Raw genomic sequence first — 18941 nt, 5'->3', positions numbered from 1 at the left:
TAATTCATCTTCAATAATTGCAACGGTAACTGGAATAACGAATTTACATGAAAGTGAAGTTTGTGAAATTACGATGGCCCCGCGAAGCGTAGTAATGAATTCATAAGGACCACACGTCCCTTTCCACTTACTCACCATCCAATTGTTCTCTTCTTGTTTCGCTCGTCGTTATCCATCCTTTCTGTCCCGTATTTTTTTTCTGATTTTAAACTTTCTGGCTTGTTCGTGCAACCTCTTCCTGGCTCTCAAAAATAAGATATTCATCGACGAAATATTCTACGAATTCGTGACCAATTAGCGATATCGGTTATTAAATTTATGAATTACTTATGTATAAAGTTAAGTCGTCGATTTGTTCCAATTATCAACATAATGATATATTTAAATTTCAATTTGTATGAAGTGTTTTTTGACAACATCAAATTGTTTTCATCCGTGAAAAAGAAATAAATATTTTAGTATCACAATGTCGTTACAAACACTTGACTTACTACTAGCTTTTTTTTAAATACGGTAAACCTTTAACTGATCGAATGATACCCATTAGTTTATACTATTTACATTTTAAACATGAGTTAAACAAAATGTAAAAAAGTAGTTATTACAAATTGCAGAGAGATCCGAATATATTCAACGAGTTCGGGAAAAATACCGTATAAATTATAAATTTCTACGTGTATTCATTTTAGGAGTTTATTTAATGCAGCGTGGGTTTAAAATTTATTAGCGGCCACTGAAAGTGATATTTTTAACATTTTAATATGTTTCATATAAATTTACCAAATTAATAACAACGTGTAATTTTACGTATTTTATAACTATATTAAAATTTTACTGATATTATTGGTAAATTAATATGCTAATTTTTTCTTTTTATTATATTTTGTTCAGTATTTTTGTCCTTCCTAGGATTATAGTTCTTGATATGTTGACAGACTTTTACAGAAATTGGCAGATTTTCTTTTTTACTCTTAGCGTTGATCCGTAGTTTTGAATGTGCACCATTGTTCTAGGATGAACGTTTAAAGGCTCTGGAATAATGAATTCTGGAAAAAGGTGACCAAATTTGAATAAATTTTTTGAAATTTGGCGCGAGTAAAAATTAGAGTAAAAATTGTGCCGGTTGGATCGTAGTTTCCTCAGTTCCTTCGTTCGTTCGTTTCTCCTTATTCGACTGTCGCTGGTTTGCCCGTCGACTGCGTAATAGTAGAAAGAAACACTTTGTTGAGAAATGCCGACCACCCCGAACTCCTACGCGAGCCTCTCTGCCCGATGATTTCGGCCGAGAAGTAAGAGGAAGTTCCTGTTCAACAAAAGGAAACCACGAAAGTTGGGAGATGAGAGGTCGTCAGAACTATTCTCCTTTGTAGACGGCAGAAGTTCGAGGAAACGGTTATGAAACGCGTGTGACACGATGAAGTCGCATCGACCTACCGCATTTCGAATAAATAGATGGTCCGAGAGCGACGTTTTTAGATAAAAGTACCATAATAGTAGAGCTTGGATAAGCTAACAGTCGTATTTGTTGCTACGCGTCATGGATTTTCAAACTTTACTGTGAAATACGTTCTCTATTAAATAGAGTTTATTAAATTCTTAATGTGCATTCGTGTTTTATATTTAAATTAATTAATTTTACCAGTATCTTATATATTGCTGTCATTTTTTATGTAGATAAAAAGTCGTGATACCGATTTAAAATTAACACAATCTGTTATCTGTTGTATAATACCTAAAAGTATTCCAAGCTCTCCAATTCTTTCAATATCGCGATTTGTCTAGAGTCGAGATTGTTCAAGTTGTAAAAATTTTTGACGAAATCCAGTTTAAAAATGTGTGATGCAATATCATTCATTTTTAATAGAAGAGTACAATAGAAATATACTATGAGTAATATCTCTCTGATTTAGATGTTACGTTTACTAATAGTGTATCCATCGAACGCACGATGTTTTAAATAAATGTTTTATTGGAGAGGATGCTCGAACACTTTGTTGCAACGTTGTAAATATTTCTGCTGTAATACAGTTCTGAAATAGAATTGTCGAAGTACAATCGTATCGTCAGTAACAGTGTTTTTCAAAATCACTTTCATTTTTCGTTTTTTCATTTATTTATAGACACAATGGTTGTTAAATTATTCTTGATGGACACGTGTAATACGGATCGACACCTGCGAATTATTTAAACAGTAGCATAGAACACGTTGCAGTCAGTCTAGTGAAATAAAACAGTCACTGATCAGACAGGTCTATTGTTTTCTAATGTTCGACACTAATACGATGCTTGTTTAATCGGACGAGTGGAAATGATACGCGCCTGGTCAAACGAGTAGAGTTGGTACGCCACTAGTGAAACGAGTGGAATTGGTACGCCACTAGTCAGACGAGTAGGCAGAGTATATTTCTAGTCGGACCTGTAATATACGGCGTGTTTCAGAAATGCATAAATACTTAAGTAGCTGAATCTATTTACTAAAATACTTTACTATAATCGAATGGAAATGTTTCTTCTATAGAATTATCTATATTTCCTTAATTATACGTTAGAATATGTAATGGTATAAACTGCAATGTCAAGTGTGTTAATATTTTACAGATTTCTTTCAATATTTTATGTCAGTGATATCATTTTAGTCAAAGTATTCACGCTTTGAGGTGTTCGAGATTTATGAAAATGCTGAAAATTTGGATTTGAAATCTTCCAATCTTGACAGTTTAAAGTATCTTTCAAAAAACAAATTTGAACGTACATTACCAATTATGAGTTTAGTCGAACAAGTAGTATGACCAGTAATTATTCAGACGAGGAGACTTTCATTAAACTGAGAACATCACAATCCAGAAACACTTCAAAATCACTGATAAAACAAACAAAGTCACTAATTTCCATTTGTATCAATTTAAAAAATTTCTCATTAAATTCTTTGGAAGATAAATCGAGTTACTTTCCTTAAAAAATCAAATATTTCCTCAGGGAACTTACTTGCATGTTTGCTAACTAACGAGGTAGTATCGCAAGGATGAAAGTTCAAAGGGTTTCTCCTTATACTGTGGTGAAGTTAAAGAACAAATCCTGTCATTTTTGATCAACTAACATACAATCATAAAGGTAATTTATAATTAATTTACAATTAATAATCTCAGATGGAGGATCGAAGAGATTGAGACTCCTGTGATTTCAACTGATTTATTTATCGATACAAACAGCCCTTAATCTGTAGACATGTCGCTACATCCCCCAACAGTCAGAATTTTGAAGTTAGACAATAAATACTTATCCTTTCATTTTTAGTCAACTAACATACACTCGTAGAGGTCATTTATAATTAATTTACAATTAATAATCCCGGATGGAGGATCGATGAGATTGAGACTCGTGTGATTTCAACTGATACAAACAGCCCTTAATCCGTAGACATGTCGCTACATCCCCCAACAATCACAATTTTTCACGTTTAAACATTTAATTCTTTCCTTAAAAAATATTATCTTATCAAAGACAGAAATCGATTCACACCTGTTTGTGCCATCTTTCTTCTCTGTCTCACAAATTCGTAGTGTCCCTCGGAGTAAAAAAAAATAATTACCGTGGACAAGACAGGGCGTTACAGCGGGTTGATAGTTAACAGGTTGCAACGCAGAAACGGTCGTCGGTCCGTTGGCCGTGAAGCAGAAAGGAGAGAGACGAAATCGCCGGGTAGGAAGCCTTCATTTGGTTGCAAATGGGGTTTCTCCCGAATAGACGTTTTAAAAGTTTGCTACTGCGAGGCATTGTTTGGCCGACACTGGCAAAGGCAGGGGTGAGCCGGCCGAGGCTTTGATTAACTGGCGCCACGAGGCAGAGTCCTTTCACGATTGTTTGCCACTCTTGCTGTCTTCGTTATTCTTTGTTCTCGACGGTCTTCCGTTTTTCTTCCTACCCGGGCGTTCTTTCTTGCGGCAGTTGTCGTTTCCGTTCTTGGCCTGTCTTCCCCCTTTTTCGGGCGCAACAGCCATCGAACCGCTTCTTCTGTTCCATTTCTCGGCTTTATTCACTCTCCCCTCTTTCCCCTCTCTCTGACTGTTTCCTTCTCGTAGCCCAGCCTGACCAGATACTTCAATTAAGTTTACCCTGGATAGGAAAAGCCAAACTACTTTTCGTACCTATGCACTCTATTTGTGTGCTCCGGTTCCCTCTGGTCCCGTGAACTGAAATCCATTTAGGGCTGTCACGTTCCTGGAAAGGTATTGATTAGCTCTCGCGATTTTGTAAACGGCGTGTGACGTATTAGCCGTGTAACGGCGACGAATGCTCTCCAGCGAAATTGCGTCGTTCATGCCACGGCGTTGCACGTGTGCCGCCGTGTATATGCTGCGTGTTGCGTGTGAGTGATCGAGGAAACGAGAATCGATCGTGTAAAATTTCAGAGGCGACCGTGTACGACGAAACGACAAAGCGAATATTTTCTAGCGCGCGTAATCGACATGTTTGTCTGTTTTTATTAAACTATCTTGCCGACGCGCGGATCGAAAAACGGTTTTGCGAATAAAAGTTAATAATTGTGGTCGCGTAAAATAAAATAAAATTAAAGAAACATTGGAAAAATTGAAAATGATAAGGGGCAAAATTGGAGAAACGATCCCCACTTTTTGGCTATTAATTTCCTTTTATTTTAGTTTTTTTTTTTTTTGAAACATAAGAAACTGTTTATCAGGTATAAATTTTAACGTCAATTTTTATTCAATATGTGTTTGAGTTCAATAAGTTTTAATACATGTTCTTGCATTATATATTTCTACGTTTTACGTAAAATCGTTTATCTTTAATGAAAGTATTGATCTTATCAATTAATATTATTATAAATTAATTTATAATTTATAATAATTAATATATATAATAATTATGAATTAAATTATTAATGAATATCAAAAATTACGAAGATTATTCTGGAACGTTTTATTACTGAGATATAATCCTACAACAACAAAATAAAATTTCAAGGGAGAACTTATATTCATATTTTCCGATAATGGAGCGTACACATTTATTTTTTGATACGGCATTTATTGGAGATATCACTGGCACAATCAACCAAATAATTTATGGTCCTTTGAGATCGCAGTTTTGAAAATAACAGTATTATTTTCGTTTCGTTTATGAATTTTTCATTGTGTACTCTTAATAAAGCTGTTTTATCAACTGTGAATAAATATTTTTGTTTACCGTTCCAAGTGTAAAGATAAATTTTTTGGAGCGTATAATACTATTACTAAAGTAGAAAACTTTACTTCATATTTAAAATATTAACACTTTGAAGCAAATATTTTTTGTTTTGATTCTTTCCAAAGAATTTAGGGAAATGAAATAAAATGAAAATACTTCGAGCAACGTTTATTAAGTAGTTACTTTTATTCAATTTTGCTGTTCCATTGCGTACATGACTAACAAGTCGTGTAAGTGTAATGTCTTCGTTCTGATATACTTTCGGCATTATATCTTTATCTTATTAAAATGGAGGTAGTGCTTCGACTGAGGGCTATTATCGTTTTCGGAAATTCTATTTTATCCAGACGTTGCTCGAAGGTATTGTGGTCAAGTACCTGCAATCAGCAGAATTCAGCACGTATTGCTGACTGTTCACGTCTATAACATGTCGTAACCGAGTAGAACAAAATACCTTAAATAGAAGGTATTAGAAAACTAAATGAAAAATATTTCGAATTCGTTTTAACGTGTTTTTCGATGATTGAAATATAAAATTTCTCATGAAGTGTATTATTTAAAAGATATACCATTTACAAAGACGATTTTATTAGCAACAACAGTGATAATTTTAACGTGAATATTAATTGTTTCATTGACCCAAAAATTAAACTTCAGAATTCATAAAAGTACAGCAATATAATTGTATTAAACGGAGTGCATGGTTCAAGAAATAAAAATATTTTAGTTCTAAAAATGATTTAGTTAACAGCTTGATAATATAGGTGCTCTGTTCGTAGAAAAATGGCTTTTGCAAAGTTGAATTCGGTCAGACATCACTCTGGAACGAAACCTTTGTTTATAAATCAATTTATATAAATACCTAGTTTAGGAAAATAAAGAATTCATATTAACTATCTCTCAAATATTGTGGTCTGTCATTTACGAAAATGACAAGTAATTAAATGAAAACAATTTTTTAGTTCTTTCAGCATAAATAGATAGCGGGGAATAAATAATCATAGATAATAACAGTTTAGCAGTACAGTTGAAATCAATACGTATAGAAAATTGATTGAAATCAATATTCATGTACAGTATTTTGAAATTTAATATAAATTACGAGCTTGCGTGAAATCAGGCATCGATATGAATTATTTGATTGAAGCAATTAATGTCTCTACTCACCCCAATAAGCAAACTTATAATGACATTTCTATCAAATTGCTACGGTTCTGTATAACTAAAATTCTATTTATTCGATTCGACATAGTACTCTGCATAATACATTTTAAATTCTATGGAATAGAAATATTTAATAGCTAAAATTATTGCTCGATTTATATTTCATTTAATTTGTAGATAATCGTCCACTTTATCGATATGACTGAAATCGAAAATAGCCTTCGATTTTGTATGATACTTTCATTTTGAAACTACTGTGATGGATCAATCCCACGTATTTACTAAATATTCTAAAAAAATTGTCGTTCTGGGTTATTATTTAATGATATAAAAATTCTTATTTATATCTTGAGAAGATACTACATCTTCTACGAATCACCTATCGCCTTAATAAAATATCTTATGGCGATGTTCTCGTAGCTTAACACTAAAGCAGATTGAACTCAAGATATATTTTCATTACATAAGTAGAACGGATAATATTTTATCGAGATAACTGCATACATAAAACTCATTACATTTTAGTAAGATTCTATCGAGGAAGAATTATTACTTCTATATACTCAAGTGTTTCACTAAAATGTTCATCGTCTTGTCTGTTATGGTATCCTACTTAGACATTCTAACATCCTACCATTCTCGTATCTTATTGTATAATAATAGTGCCTTCGAAGGTCTTCCTACGTATCATATGTTTAGTTTGCATAAGAACACTTCCATTTTACCAAGAATTATATTCACAGCAATCTTAAACAGGCATAATTTATATGAAAACTTCGTGCAGTCATACATTTTTCTTTTCGCCATTAATTTATATACACAAGATTAGTGATTTACATATTTTAAACATCGTGCTCTCGCATAAATAGATCTTCTACTTAAAAGGAAATTATTATATGCTAAGAAGATTTCATTTTTAGGTACAAGCTCGAATCGAGGAACGAAATATATAAAATACATTTCGGTTAAATGAAATCCATAGAAGATAACGACTTGCAAGTATCGACGATTCTTATTCGCATTAGGAACAAAATAATTGGCGATTGTTCGTTTCGTCTTTCGATCGCGATCGCGTACAGTCGCTTCTCCTATTTCTCGGACTTGCCCCAATCTCAGTTCACCACTATCGTGGAAATTAATTCCAGACTGTTGCTTCTAGCAGACTCCATCGAGGCATGGTATAACTTTGTACTCAAATGGGCCGTTCTATTATGCTCGCGTGCATCGACAGTTAAACGAGCCACGTTCTGCTGGAGGTTTGATCTCGCGCCAGTGGTTAAGACGGTCACGTCCCCTTGCTTTTTAAGATATCTACGAAATCGTTGCCTTTTCTACCTGTGTTTTCCGCGGTATTAAGTCGAGTTCGTTTATGGAACGATCGAGCCATTTGTTTTCATACAACAGCGCGTTGAACGGCGCTTCTTGTGTTATTAGGTTGTAAAGCAACGGGGAGGATAGAAAACCAACGAGTTTTTATACCAGTGTCGATGCTTTTACGGTTGTTAGTATCAGACTCTTCGGGCTCCATTTTATTTCCGAAATTCGAGATAAAAGAGTACATTCCCCAAGAATTCTTTGTTTAAAAATATTATCTTAATCGACTTTGTTGATACATATGGATGGTCGATACAAGATCACTAAGGATTTAAAGAAATTAATTCTCAAGTTAGATGTTAAATAAAATAAATCTAGATAGAACTCTTGAATTTTAACGAGGCTGTACAAATAGATTCAATAACAAATTGTAGACAGTTTGAGTGGTTTGGTCTGGCAGGCGACGCGTTAAGAAAGAAAATATTCCACTTCGCTATTTTCATTTATTCAAATATAGAGGACAATTTTATGAATAGAGATCGATACACGATATTTCGTTTCGTGGTTTAAAATTATTTTCTCACGGAGAATTGCCTGTTTCTCGGATCCAAAGCACTCATTACGGCGTATCCAGTTTATTTCTCAGTTGATCGAAGTCGATTACCGGTCAGCTCGAGTATCTCGTGGTAACGCTGAAGATCGTTCGAGACATTCCGCCTCTATTGAAGAAATCCGATACCGCAAAGTACCTGTATTTATCTGCCGTGGGAGCTGGCCGGAAATATGTCCACCGACCAGAGAAACAGGAACTTCTTTTTCTCCCTAGGAGTCGTTCAACTTCCACGGAGTGATAATGATTTATATTGGCGTTCGATAACTGTTGAGAACACAAACTTTTCTTTATCCAGTATTTTTAATCTCTTATTTTGTATTACATCGTATGCACAAGAAGTTGTCGAGAAATTGCAGTGTTTCGGGACAGATAATTTGCAGATTTTTAGGAACGAATAGACACAGCATTACTGTATAATAATTACATCATTTTCTGTATAAATGTATATATAGGAAGAGGTAGTCGGTCGAGTGCTTGTGAGAGAGATAAGTTGCGCGTAGCCTTCTACTGGCGAGTGCGGGAAGTATCGTCACAGCAGTTCATTTTATGTAATTTTCTGATGAGAGTGATTCTCTGATTGTTTATCTAAGTTCTGCTATTTCTTGATAAGTACGCATATTTTGCCAGAAATAATTGTTTTACATGCATAAAATCAAATACGTGTATATTCGTAGTTGGCAGTGGGAACACTTTTAGAAATAGAAGGGAATATTTCACAATAAATAAATAAAAATCTTATTGTTGATAAACGTCACGAATAAATCACTGACATCGATTTCATTCGTCATTCGTTATTCGTTTTCAAAGTTGCACAATTTTTTCTCCACCCGTACATCTTACTTACAAAATGTGATTATTCCACTATTAACCATTTTAGACAAAGCAGGACTAAGTGAAAGTAGCTTTTCGATGCGTTGTCTGTTCTCAAAAAATTTAAGACTGTAATAAGTTTTAATACCATGTTAATTATAAAAACTTCAAATAGACAAGCCTTTTACTTTCAACGGTGAATGAAACAAATATGCATTTTCTTGGACGGAAAACTGGTTGCTCCAAATTTGTGTAAGGTTCTTCTCTCTTAATTTCTATCTTTTATCAACACAAGATCGGAAGGTCTCCAATTCCGTTTCCTCCATTACAATTCTCTGCTTCTCCGTAGAAAAGTAGCAGGGCCAAGAAACGGAAGCATAATACGATCGCTGTAACACCGACTACGGACAGGGTCGAATCGAGTGGCGATATTTTCGCGGCGCTATACGAGGGTAATTAAGCAAATCGCCCGTTCAGGGCACCGCAACAGATGCTCGAGCACCCCCGATTTCGAAGTCTCGTTTGGCCAGAGCGCGTCGTGGCAATACCCTTTCCACCCAGACACGACGTTCGAACGTTTCACGGTTAACGAATTTGTTCTTTTCGTCGTTTGCATCCATCTTCGCGAACGCGTCGAAAACTTATTGTTCCCACGACAGTTGCTCGCGACGCCTGCAGGGTAGAAGGATTTTTTCGCGGTCCGTTTCCAACGAACCCAGTACCGACGCTGAGAAATTTCGGCAATTCCTCTCGCAGTTAGCAGTTCGCGGCACGTTTCTTGCGCGAGGCTGGATACGAAACGAACCGATAACTAGGGAAACAACTTATTCTCTCGGCGAAGTTGGAGCAACGATGTGAAAGTACTTATTCTTCTGACTTAGGAAGACCCGGTTGTCGACGGCAACAGGATTCGGTAATGCTCTGGGAAGGAATGAGATATTACAGGATATCTCTCCAGCAGCTCGGAGCGTTTTGTGGCGCGAGCAATTAAACGTCTACAGAGAACTTGCGTCGCTTAGGTTTTGCGCGGGGCCTTGAATGAAACTGTTAAAATTAGCTCTGACAGTTATTTTTTTACTTTTTACTTTCATGTTTGGAGAAAACGATTCTATCTCCGCTGGGAACTTTATTCCGCGTAATGTGTCCCGCGGACCTCATTAATTAAATACAAAATAACTGTTAAAATTCAACTTTTTTAACGGAACTAAAGTGTTGATACAAAATGTAACTGAAAACAGAAAATTAAATAATCTAAAATTTGAAAGCTTATCAAATAACTTGTGTTTAGAAAAGTTTACGGTTAAATTTAAGCTTTGGTTTTGGGATAGTTTAATTGACATTTTATGCATTTTGAATATTATTGTCGTATAATACGGAATCATAGTTAAACGATATTTGAATAATAGAGACTCTGCTATACATTCTTTATCTATTTTTAATGGAATGTTAAATGATGAATAGAAGTACGGAAGTTATTAAAAAATTAAATTAAAAAATTTGTAATCATTCTGGAAAAATTATTTTTAGTTGCGAGGGTCAATTACAATCATTTTTGGTCAATAGACATACCCTCGAAATCCTATCCACTTTCGAGAAAAAAATTCCTTACTGAAAATATAATTCCTGGCCAGAAATGTCACTCCAAAATTTCGTGCGTATCTTTAAAACGTCATAACTTCTGAACGGATTGAAGGATTTTAATGTTTAAAAAGGCAAATAACGCGTATTTTAATGGAGAATATGTAGAAATTCTAAAAATATTGAAAAAGTTGTTCGTTGACCCCGTAAAAATAGAAAAACCACATAAAAGTGGTCCAATTTTCAAACAGCCATAACTCCTACAATAGTGAATATATTTCAATGAAATTTTGGGAGGAAGTATAGCCTATGGGTACCTACAAAAAAGTATTAAACAATTTTTCCGTAACTCGTCAAACAAATTTATCAAAAATGAAAAACGAATTCTTAATAAAATTCGACAGGGGTTAGGTGCAGAAATTTTTCGGCGAAAAAAGAAATTTTCAAATCGTTCTGGAAAAATTATTTTCAATTATAGGGGTCAATTACAGTCATTTTTGGTGAATAGACGTACCCTCGAAATCCTATCCACTTTCGAGAAAAAAATTATTTACCGAAACTATAATGTCTGACCATATATAACATTTTCCCCTGAAATTTCATGCGTATGTTTAAAACACCATAACTTCTGAACGCATAACACGTTCTTATTTGATTATGTGAACTTCTACAATAATTTCTGTTTATTAACTATATAAGGATTTTAATTTATATTTGTTGTATGTATGTATAAATATGATACCTATCTAAAGGTGTCAATAATGAGGAATTAAGTATATTACTTCTTACGCATCATCTGTGACTGCTAATTAGTACTAGGTACATATTTATAGAATATTCGCTAAGAATGTACATAAAACCACATATCCCAAATCCTGTAACACAGAGAACCGTAAACTGTTAAGAGCAACCCATATATCGATCTGCATCAATTCTCCTAAAAGTCCAACAATATTAAAGTCGAATTTTCTGTAGAGTCTAGCAGAAATATGTAAATTGTTGAGACCTGAGCCGATCTCGCCCGATCTCGCCCGAATTTCTCGGTTCTCGCGTGCCTCGACGGTGAACTGTATTTATAGAAAGGGATTAATGTTTGTTTCAGTGCCAAAAGTGGAGATCGTCGACGAGCATGGCGCGACAGCCGGTGACAAATTCTACAAAGCAGGTAGCACGATAGAATTGAAGTGTGTGGTTAGCAATATACCACAGCCTACCGGATACGTAACGTGGCGGCATGGACCACGGACGCTGAATTACGACACCACTCGCGGAGGAATCAGGTGAGCCCTTAACATGCGATTTAATGGCATAGAAATTGATTTCTCCGCGCTCGCGGGTGGGTCGGATATAATTTCGTGGACATTGGTATTATTATCGGAAACGTGGTCGAGATTACACTCACAGAGGAATCTAGTTTCATTTGATCCATGGGAATAGTCTAAAGAGGATGATATCCCTTTAGAAGTAATGCGACTCGGGGCGAGAAATCGTTATACAGTGAAACGTCGTTTATCGGAACCCCGATTATCCGGATGTTGACTACGCGAATCATTGGAATAGAAACGACGATGGTTTATACTTTAATGTCTGTATTTGTCTCGCAAATATTAAATCTGGAAAAGAATAATAAAAGAAACGGTGTTGGAATTGGAAAAGAAGTTTCAGAAAGAGCTTCCAGGCAAGTATAATGTTGAAAAGTCTGCAATTGTCGAGTTTGAAAATGATGAATCGATATTATTGGAATATGAGAAAGAAGATTTGAGTAATCAAGATAATAAAATAAATGTATATTGCATTAAAGTTATTGGAAATTTAAAAGGAAGTAGATGCCTTTGATATTATGATATTCTAAATATAAAAACTTCAGATTCCAGCAATACAGTATTAAATACTCAATAATTGCATTATTGCAAATTTCAATATTTTTCATTTAGTTTAAAATTATTTTGTGTAATTCTGAATTATAAATAGAAATAACGAGCAACAGCTTTGTTTATCGCCGAGAAGAGGAATTTCAAATTCGGTTAAAAACCATCTTGTTAATTCATATCAAGCTCTTGTACTTCTTGAGGAGTTATGAATTTCATTCTGAGGTTGGGCTACTTTCATGGTGTTCTGCTTTTATTCTACTAGAAATCGGAATTTCTTGTTAAACTTTAAATAAAGCTGTTGGTTCGCGAGCATAGTTATTAGTGTTTGTTATACGAAGCTCGAAGTGGCTTTTATCTCATACCGGTTGAAGAACAATCAAGGTCGAGATAATACAAATAAGTTCAAGTTTTCACAGGATAGTTTGAATAACTTTCCTGTAGGCAAAGTAAATAAATAATTCTATCGAATTAATTAATTTCGTACAGTACAGTAGCTGCATTCACATTGCAATATAATAAGTGCAAAAATGTATTATGTTAAAAGAATAAATTATAGTTAATAGCCACCTGTAGTCCATAACTAATTAGGGAAAAATCATTTGCTTTTAATATTTTCAATATTTTTCCGTGACTTTTTTTAAAAAGTTTATGAACATTACGCACAATCCTAATTAATCAAGTTTTTATCGTCCGACCTGGTGTTAAAAGAAACATTGATTCTGTCACAGTTTTTTGAGATTTTTCCTTCAAAGTTCCATCGTTTTATAATAAATAATTATTTTTACAAATCCGATACGTGCAACTGAAGCTACTATCTTATAGTTTAAGAAAATTGCATGATTTCTTGTTTCACAACTTGCAGTAAAATATCACACGTCCGTCCGTTTCTAACAAATTTTCGGAGGCCTCTCACGCAGGGTCCTATTATAATAATTAACATTTTAGAAGTAGTAGTTCAAGAAACGTACTTTCGAAAACATTTAAACATTTATCAGATAAGGTTTCACAGCTACGGTAAAAAAATACTTGAAAATTGACTTTATTTTCAGCCGCCACAGTTTCCCTTGAAAAGACTTTGCAATGATCGTTCATGGACGCTTTTTATTCCGTCGATGGTCGCTCGAGTGTCGAAAGACGATTATTTCACTGCGAACCGTCGATATGTTTGACCAGGAACGCTGACCGTTTTCGATGGCGTTTCGAGGGGGATTATGCGTTTTTCTACCCTACCCGCGGCGTGTTTCTTCTTTTTAATTAGAGCGAACCGGAACATCTGACTACGCGTTCGTATATGGTTTGCGGGCACTCGAGTAATTCCGCTGGCTGGCAGTCGATAGTTTATGCAGGCTGCATGTGGAATTCTAATTGCTCCGATAAAGAATAGAACGTTCGGTGAATTTTGAAAGGCTTTCATTAAAGTTCTCTGAACTGGCAGCGGTCGCCAGTCGCCGGCGTGTGTGACCTAATTGGTTATAGATATGACGGAATTCATGAATTTTAAATAGCATCGTTCGGTTACTCTCGCCCAACGGGGGAGGAGGGAGGTTGCCTTTCGATCACGGTGATTCGACGCTAAATCGATTTATGGCCACCGCTCGTTAATGCGTCCGCTGTCATTTCGCGAGGGCTTTCTTCTCAGCGTGTCGAAGTAGCAACAAAAACGGGTTGACGAGGTTCGCCATAGAACCGTTCCAGAAGCTAATTTCGTATGTGACAATATTGCCTGAACACGACTTTTCGGTGTCTGGTAATAATCGTCTTTTATCATCGACTTGACATATTATTAACTACCTGAATTATCAACATTTTTCAACTGTGTTAAGTCACAATTGTTTTGTATACACGGTGTGAAAGACGTTAGGAGAAATCGTTACGTATTTGTGGAGCTAAACATGCGTGTATAAAGTTCATTTTCGAATTATATTATCGATGTTCAGTTTGGTCGCCCCTGAGAAACATTTTAATGGGAGATACTAGAGGCTAAAATAAGACAGAAATTAAGAATACTAATTTGTTGATTGAGGCTTCGTTAAAAAGTTATTAAAAAATTAAATTAGGAAAATTTTTGAATCATTCTGAGATAATTATTTTTGGTTGCGGTGGTTAATTATAATCATTTTTGGTGAATAGACATACCCCTGAAATCCTATGCATTTTTGAGAAAAAAATTCCTTACCGAAAATGTAATGTCTGACCATACACGACATTTTTCCCTGAAATTTCGTACGTATGTTTAAAACATCATAACTTCTAAACGGATTGGACGATTTTAATGTTTCAAAAGGCAAACAACGCGTATTTTAGTCATGAATATGTAGAAATTCTAAGACTATTGTCTTTATAGTTTGTAACAATATATTTGTGTCGCAAGGTACATATAAGCAGATATTATGTACGATTTCATTTGTTTTTGTTCAACCATTGTCATCATACGTTATTGTGGGATTCTGGTCATAATATTGGACAAACATGTTACAGATATGCTCGGTAACATCACGGTTCATTTCATCATGTAAACGAATTATTCTGTAGGTATAAAATCGATTGAACAGATCGCGTACAAATACGCAACTGACAAACAATTTTACTCTGCAAAACTCGTAATTATTCGTCTCGCTGGAATTCATTTCTTTTATAAAATGCTGTCGAATGAAATGTAAAATTTCAAGCACTGCTAGTATTAATTATACATCCTATAAATAATTCGCGTGCAATCTAGTACAGAAGCTTTGATCCATTTTGCAAACGTGTTTGTAGTTTGATACAATTCATGCTCGAAGACAGAATATAATTTTATAGATCAATTGATTAACAGTAGATAATAATAACATAATTTATATTTTAATTCTTCTGCAAATAAACTCTGTAAAATTAATAGATATCCTAGTGTAGGTGCATATACACCCCTGGGAAATATTTTAATGGGAGATTCTAGAGGTCAAAATAAGACGAAAATCAAGGATACTAATTTGATGATTGAGGCTTCGTTTAAAAGTTATACAAACATTTCCACACATTAGATTTTCGATAAAGAATTTTTTTCTCGAAAATACGTAGGATTTCGGAGGTATGTGTATTCACCAAGAATGATTGAAATTGACCCCCGCAACCGAAAATAATTTTTTCAGAATGATTTGAAACTTTTCAATTTTCAGGGTAACAGACTGTTATGATCAGACATTATATTTTAAGTAATGAATTTTTTTCTCGAAAATGATTAGGATTTCGAGGGTATGTCTATTGACCAAAAATGATTGTAATTGACCCCTGCAATCGAAAATAATTTTTTTAGAACAATTAGAAATTTTTTAATAACTTTTTAGCGAAGTTTCAATCAACAAATTGATATTCTTAATTTTCGTCTTATTTTGGCCTCTAGAATATATTGTATGTTATATATACTATACATTAATCTGTGTAACAGAAACACTGCAATCGTACAGAACAACTATAAAATTTAATCGTCGGCTATAAAAACGTGAAATTTCTACAAAAGTGGAACGTTAATATCTACTATTACGGGGGTTGTAAAATATAAAAAGAGCGTCGTGCTTATTACACAATACGTCTCGTAAAAATTCTCGAGTCATATTTTTCAAAATTAATCTTAGATACCCATTTTTTTATTTCACGTGACAAATTATACACTTTTCTTTTTGGTCAACTTCGAAAGTATTTATTTTATCACTTAGGCTCCGTTTCCTTTTTTTTGCCTAAAAATATCGTTATACTTTTCTTTTATATTTGGTAAACGCACCATATTTTATTTATTACATTGTTTCGTAATAATTTTTCACGTAAAGCGAACAGAAAAATCGATCTGTGCAACGTAAAATATGAATTTCCATATTATAAAAATTATGCAACCGTGAATTGCAGATGCATCGTTGCCTTAAAAAAGAAAAATTAAGATGTAGTGCTCTTTGAACCATTTATTTCTATAAATAAATAACGGAATTGTGACCTAAGACAATATATAATACTTCAATAAGATCTTACTAAGATTTTAAAATGTACATTGACATTTTCTGGAGAAAGTCGATCATTAAAGGCATCAGATACATTTTAAAGCCACTTGGGCTTTTATGACAGGTCGTAAACAAGTTTTACAGTTGAACTCGTTTCATTTAGACGCGTCGTAGTAGTCTTAAAATATTCTTGATGTTTCCGTATCTAATATGTCAAGCTCAAACCAGAATGAAATATAGGTTTGAATGCGATTCGAATAGTTGAAATTGAAAGTTAATTGAAAACAAAATCGTTAGAACAAATCAAATAATAGAAATTGTTACAGATATACGCGTTACGTGTAAAACGATGAATTTGATTAAATCCATGTTGAAGATTCATTTTTAAAATGTACTTTGCAAATCGATAACGATTTTTGTCAAACAAATATTACGTTTCCTCGACGTAGAATTATATTAAATTCGAAATGTTTGTTCTTGGACCTCGCGCTGCTCTCTTCAATTTGTCGTCGATGGAAACGTCGCCTTATTAACTTGTTTGTTTGATTGGTTGCGCAGTGTGCGCGTAACTTGATTATAACGTTCTCAGCGTTTGAGTTCGAATTTGCAGTTTACTTGCTGGACCCTATACGCTTTTAACCCGCCTATGATCAATAATATCAAGCGTGCATTCATTTTAAACTTCATTAACGACGCACGACGTAATGGCGTGGCGAGAATTTCTCGATTTTTTAATTTTCTCCGCCGCGGTGCCCGCGAGTGGAAGTAATCGCAAATAATACGAACCGAAGAGCGAAAAGCTTTCATTAATTTTTTTCAGCTTACCAATTCCCCTTTTTTCGTTTCAGCTTCGTACGTTTCGATGAAAAAAAATTATGCACGATGAAATGAATTTAAATCTTTAATTCAGTTCACCGATGGTACTTTAAATATGTATGAGGTAAATAATCATGAATAAACAAACGATTTCTGTCGCTAAAAAATAATATCTAAAAAGGATACAGACTTATACGTTTTTGTTTAAACAACGCTCGAAGGGCCGAATAAATTCAACGAATTGTATATTAATTTGTCGGGAAGCGTAACATATATATTTTTAATGTACAATATTTTTTTAACAAATGGAATTTCCATCGAAGAGTGACCGTGTGTTTTAATTCCAACGAAGGCAGGTCGCATTCCCTGCGATTTTCGCTTTTGCAATAAAGGAGATGAAAATTCTCGTTGCGTACGGTCAAAGATACGGTTGCTTGGAAATTCGCAGTGTGTCCGAAAAGTTTTTACGAGCCCCGTGTTTGAACATACACCAGTCAACGAACTGGGTGGGGGGAGGGAGATCGTTTTTTGTTTTTGTCCAGCCAAGGTTGGAAAACGATACTGTAGATGCATGCTTTCTGACTGACATTTCGTGAAATAAAAGATCCGAAAAGCGGATTTTTTAAAACGCCAACTTGTGACCGTCGTGCAAATGATTCTCTGATATGAAACGTTACGCTTGTTGGTCAAACCTGCGCGTCCTTTGTCCATGTATACCTTCGAAGCTGTGCCGTTCAATTAGTTAGAAAGATTGAATTCTGTTTGATGGAATGTAACACAGTTAAAACTAAAAAGAAATGACAACGTAACATGACTTTCGTCTGGATCGTTTATCCAGTATAATTGAAAAAGTTTTCGCTATGGAATACCATTTTTCAGAACACGCGAACGTGTTTTATTGCTGCAAGTAGTATCTCGAGAGACTCGTTGAAAATTAAATACGAGGAATAAGAATAATAATCGGCGCAGTTTCGTAAACAAAATCTCACAACTTTGAAAAAGCGTCACAAAATAAAGTAGTATCGTAATATTATTCGCACTACTGTGATTTTCACAGGGGTGTGTATTATTCACACCCCTGGGAAAAATTTTAATGGGGGATTCTAGAAGCCAAAATAAGACGAAAATCAAGAATACCAATTTGTCGATGGAGGCTTCGTTAAAGAGTTATTAAAAAATTAAATTAAAAAATTTCTAATTCTTCTAAAAAAATTATTTTCGATTGCAGAGGTCAATTGCAATCATTTTTGGTCAATAGACATACCCTCGAAATCCTAACCATTTTCGAGAAAAAAATTCATTACTTAAAATATACTGTCTGACCATAACTGTCTGTTACCCTGAAAATTGAAAAGTTTCAAATCATTCTGAAAAAATTATTTTCGGTTGCGAGGGTCAATTTCAATCATTCTTGGTGGATACACATACCCTCGAAATCCTACGCATTTTCGAGAAAAAAATTCTTTATCGAAAATATACTGTGTGGAAATGTTTCTATAACTTTTTAACGAAGCCTCAATGAACAAATTAGTATCCTTGATTTTCGTCTTATTTTGGCCTCTAGAATCCCCCATTGAAATTTTTCCCAAGGGTGGCCAAACA

At 34.4% G+C, this 18941-nt stretch overlaps 1 protein-coding gene across 1 annotated transcript in view; it reads left to right on the top strand.

Moving 5' to 3' along the window:
- LOC143351614 (zwei Ig domain protein zig-8) overlaps nt 1-18941 on the top strand; it is a 490804-nt gene that overhangs the window by 294740 nt on the left and 177123 nt on the right. The window contains exon 7 of the mRNA XM_076783363.1: nt 11787-11964. Coding sequence (XP_076639478.1) covers nt 11787-11964 — 178 coding nt within the window. The remainder of the gene's footprint in view (nt 1-11786; nt 11965-18941) is intronic.

The sequence above is a fragment of the Colletes latitarsis genome, chromosome 1, assembly GCF_051014445.1.
Source record: "Colletes latitarsis isolate SP2378_abdomen chromosome 1, iyColLati1, whole genome shotgun sequence".
Lineage (NCBI taxonomy): Eukaryota > Metazoa > Arthropoda > Insecta > Hymenoptera > Colletidae > Colletes > Colletes latitarsis.
The sequence above is the reverse complement of the archived record's forward strand: the minus strand, read 5'-3'. Positions and strand labels throughout refer to the sequence as shown.